This window comes from Phaethon lepturus, unplaced genomic scaffold (genome assembly GCF_000687285.1).
Source record: "Phaethon lepturus isolate BGI_N335 unplaced genomic scaffold, ASM68728v1 scaffold49197, whole genome shotgun sequence".
Classification (NCBI taxonomy): Eukaryota; Metazoa; Chordata; class Aves; order Phaethontiformes; family Phaethontidae; genus Phaethon; species Phaethon lepturus.
Genome location: NW_010550730.1, coordinates 1,577 through 13,451, shown reverse-complemented (window position 1 = coordinate 13,451; position 11,875 = coordinate 1,577). Strand labels below are relative to the sequence as shown.

The window sequence follows — 11,875 nt, the reverse complement described above, 5'->3', positions numbered from 1 at the left end:
TGCCACAGGTCTAAAACTGAGACAGCAAGCAGAAGGATATGTAATATTTGCTCCGCTGTAAAACAGGGGAATCTTTAAATGCTATGTGGAAGCAATTCTTCATTGCAGTCTTTCATGGCCATAACTGAATTTTCAAGTATGTATCATATGTTTATAGGATAGATGGGAGCTATGGTCATTTAGATAAATTAATAGTTTATGGATGTTCTTTTAAGTATTAGTCCCAGGGGACTTTTGAGAAAGCAGCATTTGGCCCTCTCCTCTCCAGAGTGTTAACGTGCAGCTGGGAATGTGCAGTTCGGAGGCTCAACTGGGAGCTGGAATACGTTGCTGTTGACCTGATCATTTATTGTTCGTAAGTTGAATTCAGCAGTTTATTGACTTTATCTTTTGTTCAGAACTTTCCAAGTAGAAATTTGGTTGCCAGGCACAGATATTGATTTCCTTTGCACTGAAAACTGTGCAAAGTACCTTTGCCAGCATGTCATTATCTGTGGATTTGGTTAGCGAGCTGTTGGAAGCTGTGCTGCAAGCGAGAACATACTGTAAATTGGTCTTTACCTTGAATACTAACATTTCCATGCAGTTTGTAGCAACTTTTTCGTAGGTATGGAAGTTTAAATTAATTTTTTAGCAACTTTTATGTCCTAAGTCTCCCTGCAAAGGTAGAGTCTTCCTTGCTTTACAGAGCTTGGGGAAAATTGCTTTGGTTTTTGGGGGCTTAAGGATGAAAAATTGCATGCTAGAAACTGGTATTTGAGGCAGATAGCTTCACAAAGACAAGGCTGGGTAAGGGAAGTAGTTGGAAGATTACAAATATTATAAGCAACTGAGGAAGTCTGGTATGAATGTGTTGATTCTAATAGGGAGCTGATAATATGTCTGGATAAAACCATGCCTGCTCTTTAGTGGGGAGAAATGGCAGGTGGAGGAAACCTGCAAATCCTCTGCCTGCCTTTGCAGTATTCCTGGAGATTTTTAAAGCTTCACTTTTGTTCCTTACAAAATGATCTCCTGCTCTCTTAATTCAACCTTTCAGGTGCTTACTAAAATTGCACAGGTAGGAAGTAAAAGGCTGGGCAGCATCACTATTGCTGTTTTGGCAAATGTTGAAATAATATGTGCAGATAGCGTAATATTTATGAAGCATGCAGTGGATTTAAGAAAAATAGAAGTGAAGAATATTGATGTGATGTTGACATAGCCATGCTGATGTTGCCATGGAAGCCATAAGTTCTTTCTGATGTTTTAACTACCGTTACTCTTTTCATGGTCATAGGTTTCTTTTAAATTAAAGGAGCATCACCGTGAAATTTAATAACTTTTTGAAGTTACGTAAGACCAGGTACTGTGCTGAGCTCCAGCGGGCTTTGACCAGTACATTTTTATGTTTCTAAAAATACTTGTTCTCCTAAATTGAAAGGCCCAAACAGATAAATCTCTTCTGGCCCCATGGGAAAGACGGTGAGCGTGATTAAACCGATCGCTGCGCAAAGGAGAGGAGGGTGAACAGACGGGAAACAACTCCTACCTCTCCTCCAGTCTCTGGTCGAATCATCTTGGATGTTGCTTGAAATCAGAGTTGTTTTTATTCCTTTCCCATCTGAACTGCCTCTTCAGATGTAATATTCCTCTTAATCTGTTTCTGCCACATGATCTGTACCAAAGCTATCAGCAGGGCCTGTCAGCGCTGAGTCAATGTTCAGTTCTGCTCTTCAATTTTTGCTCTATTTGACTGAATCTTTCTTGCACAGTCCATCTGTCTAAACCTTCTAAATGTTGATTCTGTTTACTTCTGCTACTCTTTCAAATATTAAAATTGATGAAGAAACTATTTGCTTTTCCATGTAAGCCCTAAAAATTTGACCTGGAGAAAATCTGTATGGCTTGCTTTGCCTGCCCGAGCGCTCTGCCGATCTGGTACTGGTCAGCAAGAGCCGTGCATCCCTGCTTCTTGATGCATTCCGTTGTGCAAGTGGATTTCCTTATTTCTGAGGGTGTTGTTGCCCTTCTTTAATAGAGGTAGATCTGTATCTTGGTTATGTATTACCATATTGAGAAATAAGTCCTGCAAACCGTCTCTGATGGTAATAACCCTGCTGTACTTTATGCTGCAGCAAAATGTAGTTGTGCTCATGCTACATTTAGCTGGTGTTTGTTCTTTCTGTGACAGATTCTTCTTTACAATCTGGAAACAAGTCAGTGTCTGAAGAAGATGGGCAACTCGCTAGGTGACTTTACGTGTGTCAACCTCCAGAACAGTCCTCCAAACATGCTTGTTACAGGCAATAAAGACAGAAGGTAGGTACTACCAAGAGCTGTAACCCCTCTCAAATTAGCTTACTTCCTGTCCTGCTGTCCTACATCTGGACCTGCTAGAATTTGTTTCTCCTCTAATGTTTCAAATGCAGCCTGCGTGATCTTCAGGAACAAAATATTAGGTAATAGTTGGATGTGTCTGCCAGTTTGCTTTGTTTCAGAAAGCTCCATGGGAAGACTTTCTTTTTAAGCCATTTGGTGGACGCAGTTGGTGTACAGCCCAGCGAGACCACTTGGAATATCTTCCACTTCCCCACCACCACCCGCAAAATTAGTTTGGCATTTAAAAGCTCACTTTCTGATATTAAAAAAATAACCTAAGGGATGAATCATGTAGGATGAGATGGGTCCGTCTGCCAAATGATGTCAAGAGTGTATTTCGGAACACTGTGATGTCCCTCAGGTGACAAAAAAAAGAGACTTTCATATGAACAGATTCCAGCTTCTATTTAGCTGATTAGCAGCTTTCTCTTTAACTCCTTGGCTTGGGGAGTAGGATTTTCCCAGCACAATATCTGGTGCCAGGAATGGACGCGCTGGGAACAGTCAGTGCGAAAGGATTAAAGTGCTTAAAAAGACCCTTTGAGTCCAATTTTTAGATTTTCTTTTTTTGGCTAGTTATTTGTGGGGTCTGATCCAGTGCACCAAAGGAGATGTGGGGTGGCGAGGAGCCAGTCTCTAATGGCTCCCTCTTCCTTCCTTCCTCCTTTCTGCACTGGGCATCAGGCTGCAGGTGGTGGTCTGGTGTGGTGGTGGGTATCAGATTGTAAGGCGGATACTTCCCTTTGCCAAATCCCAGACCTCTGTCCCGCCAGTGCAGCAGCTTGTAAAAATGATTATTTTGTCAAACAGCTTTTTTTTTTTCTTCCTTCTCAGTGAATAGGCAGTGCAACCAAACCTCACACTTTCTCAGCAAAGAGGATGAAGGAAATATCTGAAGTTTGACACGTGTAATTGAATACTTGGGAGTTTTTTTTCCTCTAAAAGCAGATAATTGATTTTTCCAAAGCACCCCAGTAAAACTACCTCCAATTTTGATCTCTTGCACAATGATGGGAGAGATAAAGTTGATAACCTTTAAGTGAGCTTTAAATTTACTCCCTTCATACTGGAGTACATGTCTGTGCCCTTTCCCTTCCAGAAAGCTTTTCAGTTTTTCAGCTCAAGCATTGACCGTGTTCAGGGGTTGGCTATCACTGAAATAGCAAGAAGTTAGGAATCAATAGTTCAGCAAGTAAGTTTGGCATCTAAGAGACAAGACCACCCGTATCTCAGAGATCAGTTCCTCATGTGGTGCTGTGTGAAGGGTGTTAGTAGGTGCTGGGCATCACAGGTGGGATGTGGCGTGAACCTCTGTAGGCTTATTATGGAGCAAGTGTACTAAATAGGGACTTTGCCGTACGAGTTCAAACTCCTGATGGCAAGTGAGGAAATGTATTGCTGGAATTAAATACAGCACTTTCACAATTTTACTAGTATATGCTATTCTTTTATTCAAAGCCACGATTTTGAAAAGTAACGCCGACCACCCTGTTGAAGTGAAATGTTTTTGGTAAGGCCTATAAAATCTCTTTCCATCAAAAAATACTCCCAAAACATTGCTGATGTATTTGATGACTTAGCTGTGCTTCACACTGGCAAGAGCTCTGATAACGGGGAGCGTGTGCTGATGCACTGCCCAACAGCAGCCTTTTTCTTGGTGGAGCCTAAGATGGTGAATAGCATTGAGAAAGCAAACATACAGCAAGCCCAGTACATAAGATTGCTGAAAAGTGTGGGTCGAAACATGTATTTCATGCTCTCCTAAAGGCAAGTGAGTTTACTTCTAAGGTAGTCTAACAGGAGAGTCAAAGCCTGGTCACGAGAACGCCTTCTTTGCAGCTCCCTTGAACGTGGATGAATCTGATGTGCTCCCACTGAGCCCGGCTGTTGAGGCAGGGGATGGAGGGCCATGCCAGGTCCGCGTTAGAGCATCACGTTGGACTTGCAAAATGCTTTTCTGCTTTTTGTTGTGGCTTTTTTTTTTTTTAAATGCATCTAAACAACTCAAGTGTGCCTCTAATTCTTCCAAGGGTGTGCCAGAACAGACACCTGCCTGAAACCTGGTCCCTTGCTAATGAAATAACCAGGACACAATCAGATCTTCGTTTCCAACTGTGCTTACCAAACAGAAGAAGCTTTGATTGCCGTGCAGAACACATGCAGTAAGACAGGGAGAGCGGCGGGTGTGAACACTTCCAAAATACCCCATCCTTACCCAAAGCATAGCTCTGATATGTAGCCAAAGCGTCTCTCTGCTGGAGTTGGAGAAAGCAAGAAGTCCTTTTCACCATCAGCAACTGTTGTGGAGGGGTTTTCCTAAGGGCGACTGCGGAGCCACACAAAGCGTGCTCCTCGCTCTGTTCCAGCGTGTTTGTCTGCGTGTCAGATGGATGTTGCTCTGTTGGAGTTTTGGACCGTTCTGTTGCCTTCTATTTCAGTTGCTGAAATGTGTTATTTGTAAAATCATATGATGCAATCTCCGCTTGAGAAAGGAAAAGGAAAGACTTGCAACACCATTAGGTTCGTAGCAGGGGTATGGAATAAAGTACAGTTAATGTGTTGGAACAAGTGTGTTTTGGCCTTTTCTGGAATTAATGTGTACCTGATGGTTTAATTTTTGATAGCCATCAGCTGGGAGGAACTTTCTCTGGCTTCTTTTCAAATCTGAGATCAGTATTTCCCATTTACTTCTGTTTTTACTTGCTGCATTTAGTTTGTTTATGTACTTTGCTTTATCTCTTAATCTTGATATATAAGGATCAAACAACATACTCCTTTGTGATACGTGCTGGGTTTAAAAATTAACGCCATTAGCTTTAACTGCTTTTGTGGACGTGTTGCAGTGGTTAAAATCCTAAGCTCCTTTTCTACAGTTCTGCTTCTAGCTGAGTCTTCGATACATTTCTCTTCAAAATACTTAGTCTGAGTGGTGAATAATTTCTGAAAACCAGATGTACCTAAAAGCTGCCCACGGTCAGTAATTGCATTTTTGAAATCAGAAGGGATACTAATTGCTGGGTGCTTGTGGACAGCTTTGGTTCAATATTGGTCATGAACTCAGGCATATAAACCTACAATACCCGTGACTTGTCTTTTGAATTGCCACGCATTTAGTCTCTTCCTTTTCCTTGATCCTCATAATAATATTACCCCTCGGCCATAGTGGCCGTGGGTTAGGTACCAGGCGGTAGGACGTGTTAGCAAGTGTGCCCAAAACACGGTACTTTATGCCTCATGGCATTGCTAATGTTTTGGGAGGACAGATAGAAGAGCTTTTTCCAAATTTCACTTGTTTTGTATCACCTACGACTTGTAAAGAGACAGAGAGGCCCTGTGCAGTGGGAGAAGTCTGCCTCAAAAGTCTTTGATAGTAGAAGTCAGAGTGAAAATTTAGTGGTGACAAGTGTCAACCGTAGTGGATTTCTGGCCCCGTAGTGGCCGTGGGACTACTGCCGTCATAGACCTATTTTCATAGCCCCAAAAGTACTTGTGCTCTCGGAACGCACAGGCTGCAGATCCACATCTGGTTTTCTCTCTTCTTTATTTGCTTTCTTTTAGGGTCAGAGTATTTGATCTCCGCAAAAGCGAGTCTTTGTGCTCCCTCTATGCCCACCAGTTAGGAGTGTCTGCGGTCCAGATGGATGACTGGAAGATTGTCAGTGGAGGAGAAGAGGGCTTGGTGTGTGTGTGGGACCAGCGGATGGGCACCAAGCTTTGGGAAATGCACGCCAGGTAATTTTGTTTGTGTGGGGTCCTATTGCAAGGGTGTTTATTGGGTCTGGCTGACAGGAGGAATGTGGGAATGGGATGATCCAGGACCAGAATGATATCATGCCCATGCCTAAAGCTTCTGAGAGTTCTGTTTAGTTTTCATGTGATTTGGGAACAGATTGTCTCCTCGCCTGGAGTCTTGTGCGTGTTTCTGTGTGTGCCCTTTAGCTGTCGTAGGCTTTTTACTCATTAGTTAAAAAGCGCTTCAGTCAGCACAAGGGAGCGTGGAAATTTTTTCCCCTGGATGTTCCATGAAGTTCAGTTAATGTCTTCTCCCTGCCCTTTCCCTAACCAGTGTTTACTTTATTGAACCTTGGATTTTAAATGCTGGGGCTGTTGTCTTCAGAGTGACTGGTTCTGGCTGTCTCTATCCGCTAGATCCTTACACGATACCCGTGTTTCTGTTCACCTCATTCACTCATTCCCTTAGCGGTAAGGATCAAAGCCAGGCTGGTATTTAAACTCATTTAAATATTAAAATACCGGTTTGTACTGAAAGCACAAGTACAGTACTGAAAGTACAAGCAGAGATCAGTATCCTGGACTTGACAGAAGACTGTTAGTTGCTACAGCCAAATTATGCTTTCCTGATGAAGGCACAATTCCCAGGGAGTTAGCTTTGTCTGAATGAAGACCTGAAGGATTTAGCCCCATGTAAGTCTAAGTGATACCCTTAATAAGATGAACAGATAAATCCTGATCTTTTTTTTTTGTTTAATGCATCTTCCCCAAAGAGGAGCTAGATGAGGTATTTACAGTCAGAGAAGTTCAAGTTGGAGTTGTCATTGATTAATAGCAGGTATCTCCTTCTCTTTTGACCCTGCGAATTATAAAGCCCGTTGCGATGCGGCTGATGCATTAAGGACAATATTGCATTGATTGTCTCCTGGAGCAGCACTAATGAGCATGCCAAGAAGGAGGGCAGGCAGTGGAGAGATGAGCTTTGGGGGTGTACTAAAAATGAAACCATTAGACTAAACATTTAAAATACTGTTTAATCTATACAGGAATCAAAGGCATCACTTCAATCAAAAAGGCCTTCATAGATAAGACTCTGTGTGTGTGGCGTTACCCATACCTACAGCCCAGTGTCACGGATGGCAAGCAAGGGCAGAAGCTAAGGGAGATGACAGGAGACACGTTAGGGTTGTGGAGATGAGCCATTTTAATCTCTGAAGATAAGTAACTCCTGCTTGAACAGTAAATGCTGTTACAATGCTTCAGGGTTAGTTTATTCACCAGTGAGAGGAACAGCAATGAAGACCAGACCTCTCAGCTTGTGCCATGCAGTGCATTTTTACATCAGCCATGGCTCAGTGCCTGGGGCTGTGAGGGTCCTGGGTGTCCCCATCCTTCATTTTAGGAAGCATCCTGCTCTTCCTAGGAGTGTGCTGCTGCAGTCTTTAAAGCAGCAAAGCAAGTAGGCAACCTGTCAAGGGTCTAAAATATTTTCTGGCCTCCACGTGTGTTCTGGTAACAGCCCACTAGATGGGGATAAAAGCTGTGTTTATCTGCTCCAGACACGAGGAGGAGAGCCAAAGATGCAGATTCCCGGCCTCTGGCCATAGAGAGGGTGCTGATTTAAATGAATTCTCGTTTAATCCAGAGCGATTCCTTTACTGCACTTGGATTTTAGGAGTCGTAATTCAGGTGGCATCTCACCCAGTGCTGTGGGTTATTTTTCAGACATCCAGTCCGCCACGTATGGTTTAATTCTCATAGCCTCATCACTGCGAACATCCCCGATGAGAAAACTCCCCGAGGCGCCAGCATCATAGATGATGACCTTACCGTGCACCGCAAGTGAGTAAGCCAGCTCTGAAGGGTAGAGTTTTTGACACTGCAAAGATCTGCTTTATTACATATTTTTAAATGCGCACTAAGCACCTGAGTCATGATGCAGAGCAGTAATAGAGAAGGTATAGCATTTAAAAAATAAATTTAAAAAAGTTTAAAGATAAGGCTTTCAAAACCATTGATGAATTGGCTCTTTATTTACTTCTCAGCACAACAAAAAAGCATTTCTTTTTCAGCGGGGGAATGTGAAGGCCACTGAAGCCAGACGGGGAATGCAGCCCTTTCCTTGTTCTAAATACTAGTAATGATATCTCTTCCTAAAGGAGAACTACTGGTATCTAATACTGGTATTTAACCTCCAGGTTTTGGTATTTGCATCTCAGAGGGCTGTTAGCATGCCTAATTGAACTATGAAACTACAATGTACTTATCTCCCCCCTTCCTGAACAGATCAGAAATGTTTCAGCAGATGACAGTCATGTCTCTGCAGTGCTGAAGTGAATGATTCACCGTTTGTTTCCAGGGCTTGGTGGGGTCCTTGGAAGGAGGCAGGAGGGAGTTTTCTCTGTTACAACTGCACAGACAGCCCTAGGGCAGAAGGGAAGCGTTTTTATATTCTGCTTGTGAAGCATCGAGTTTAGATCCTTTATGGCGATCTCTAACTTTGTTCATCTCCCCTGTTGAAATATATAATTAAGGTAAAATGGTGTGTCCTGGCTGTGTTTGGTACAGGCATCGAGGAATCATTTATGCCTATGAGTTCTCAGCGGACCAGCTGGCTGTAGAAAGTTCCTACGATGAAGTGACTGGTTACAACTACAACATTGGCCTTGCGGTTCCCTATGATAACATTTAGGTAACTCACTTAACTTGGCTTCTGTGGTCCAACCCTCCGCCAAGTACATGGCCAAAGACAAAAAGGAGATCCACAAGGCACAAGTGCCGAAAAGATGGCGTTGGCTGCAGCCGCGTCAAACGGGCTGAGCGTTTGCCGAAAACTTGGGGGTATGAACCAGAACAGAGAGTATGGCTGCCCTGGAGCATATCACTAAAACATGTTGCTGTGCAAATGTTCAAAGGTCCACTGAGGTGGAACGGAGAGACTGAAGAGCGAAGGGGAACAGTAAACTTCAGTGTAAACAAAAATGTTCCTTCCTGCTGCTTGTGGGAAAAACGCTGCTGATCTCATCTTGGCAGAGGACACGGTCGGGAAGTGAGAGCCTGCTGAAAGTGGTGGGAGGCTGGGAGGACATCGAGGAGTTCATGCCTGTTCTCAGAGGGGAAAAAAACCACCAAGGACTTGGAAAAAGCATCTTGCTGAGCCATGTGTTTGAAATTCCCTTCCTTGTAATGAGCTGCTCATTCTTTTCCATGGAGTGCATCGGTATGTGTCTAGGAACAGGACCGTGCACAAAAGGTTACGGTGGTTGGGAGAGGGGAGTATCATGGCAAGAGGGAGGGGAAGGTTGGCCTTGGCCAGGCTGGATGCTTGGAAGCTCAGCAGGCCGCACACATCAGAATTATTTTTAAAAAAATTATTTTTTTAAGTCGCTCGAATTCGGGATTAAATGTTTTCCAATTGTATATGTACAAGTGTTTGCAGGTTTTTTTGTTCATAAGTCTTTTAGGGTGAACTAACCCCTGTGCACTGAAAGAAAAGGTTGCCATGTCTCAGGTGAGTTGTCAGGTATGCTCTTTGCTGGATCATGCCCTTCCACAGCACCTGGAGGCTTTCCCCAGGTGCCCAGGACTTGGTTTTCTGACACCGTCCTCGCTTCCGAGCTGGGAATTGATCATGTTGGTTTGATGAAGTGGAAGGGATGAACCGGCCACAATCCCTCTGCATGGGTTGTTCACCTTAGTGCTGTGGAGAAGCATCGAGGCTGAAAGAGATGATGTAAGAACCTCAGGTGAAAATGAGGAATAAGGCTTTATCTTAACCCCAAGTTGCACTGACGTAGGTAGAACCAGTTGGGCGAGTGAGAGCTCGAGTCCTGCATGCGTATGTTTTACTGTTTTTAAAACCATTTTATTGTTGTGACTTGTCCTTGTAAATTTACTGGTGCAAGCCAAAGCCACGTAAATCAAGTTTAAATTGAGGTTAAGTTTTAACTTAACAACTTTTTGCTGGCTTAATGGCATCAATTTAAAAGTACAGTGCTGGGGAGGGGTGCAGGAGAGGGACTGTCTGGACTGTCAGTTCAGCCCTTAACCAGTCACTGAGGCAGCCCCTGGAGAGCTTCGTGCTGCCTTCCTCCTGCCACGAGAGAGACGTGTTTCACAGCTCTTCGTTGCCTCTGGCTTGGGGTGGTATTTCATAACCCCTAGGCCATCTTTCATATGTGTGTTTGCTTTTTAACAGTTAGCTTATTCCTCATGATGGACTGATACAAGAAGTGCAAGGGGCAAAGTCATTCTGTCTGACCAAAAGTGTTATCTTTTTAAAGCTTTGGTCTTGGGTTTTTTTTTTTTTCTTTCTCTGCCCTTCTGGGGAGCCAGCTCCCTTCATTCCTGGAAGCGCAAGAAGTATCACAGGTTTTTTCTTTCTCTGCCCTTCTGGGGAGCCAGTTCCCTTCATTCCTGGAAGAGCAAGAAGTATCACAGATACATAGTTTGGACAAGAGCTCAGCTGAAACCGGTCAAATAAATAATAGTTTCTGTAGCACAAATGATTTTGTGGGTTGCTCCAGCCCTGTGTCTTCTGATGTGGCTGAAGAGAGCGAGCTTCTGCCATCATTGTTGTCTTCCCATCCGTGCCGTGACCTGCTGCCCCATCTCACTTAATACACCCTTGGCTTGTTCCGACTTCGACTCTCCTTATCTTGCCTCATTATCTCGGGACAACTTTGTTCTTTCTTCATCTCCCTGCTGCAAGTAGCAGATAAGTTTGTCTTGTGACCGTGTGTGTGAGGTCCTTTTCCTGGAGTCCACCTCCACACTTCCCCTTTCCTTCTGCACTGCCTGCAGCAAGGCTGCTTCCGTACTGCTCCTTGACCGTGGTAGTCACTGAGCTGCTAGAAAACGGACGCTTTGCAGCACCTGCATTTGTAGAGGCGGTTGCTTTCTTATGCAGAGAAAACCTACAAGTCATCAATTCGTTGGGGACCATCCAAATACCAGAAGTCTTGCATCGCCTCCAGGGGAGAATGAAATTCTCTGTCCCCGCAGCCACCATTTCTTTGGCTCACGGTCTGGATACAGCTCCTCTGGGTGGACTGGAGGGTGGTCCTTTTGGTCTGTTCTGTCTATCACTGGAATTAATTTAGGAAGGTTGTACCACAGCAGAAGATTGTGTATGTATTTAACTAGCATTCGTAATGTAAATGAGGGCACTTAGGCTGTTGAAGAGTATCCATGTTGGGAGTTTAATTTTTGTTTCTGAAAAGGGATGTTGTCCTACTTCACTGGGTAGTCATTAATACCATGCTGAAGTGGGTGCTGGAGTGTAGCAAATGAAATTGTGACTGTTTACGTCTTCGTCAGGGTTAGGTGACATTTAAATGGAGCCTTTTCCCTGATAACTTCAAGAGCAACAGTGGAGTCACCATCCAGTCTGCTGGAGATAGATGCCACCTTTGAGGACCCCGTAGGACTTGTTAGTGCTACCCGTTTGTGGCGGGTGGGTGCAAAGGGGGACTCGTGTCTCAGCCCGGTTGTATCCCACAGGCAAAGGCTGTCACTGAAGAAGGGGACATCTGTCTGTGTTGGGTGGTGCCCAGGGCTGATGGCAGGGTTTTGAGTTGAGGAGCTGCAGTCAGGCCATGTTGGACCAGTGTTGTGGATTGACCAGGCGGAGGTTGGGCTGAAAGTGAAGGCTCATGCCGTGTGAGAGCGTGGTGCAATGTGCCAGGCTGGTGACCATCAGATGGGCTGGGTAGTTGGGGACAGCTAAAGAATCGGAAGGCATCAAAGGAGGAAGCAGTTTGGGGTGAAGAGCCTCAAGAAC

General features: G+C 44.2%; 1 protein-coding gene across 1 annotated transcript; it reads left to right on the top strand.

Annotated features, from left to right (window-relative positions):
* The first annotated feature begins 1,452 nt into the window (after positions 1-1,452).
* Positions 1,453-8,785, top strand: LOC104623519 (F-box/WD repeat-containing protein 8-like). Its single transcript, XM_010290630.1, has 5 exons — positions 1,453-1,464; positions 2,174-2,301; positions 5,920-6,093; positions 7,819-7,935; positions 8,662-8,785. The coding sequence occupies exons 1-5, from the start codon at positions 1,453-1,455 to the stop codon at positions 8,783-8,785; spliced, it is 555 nt and encodes a 184-aa protein (XP_010288932.1).
* The last annotated feature ends 3,090 nt before the right edge of the window (positions 8,786-11,875 follow it).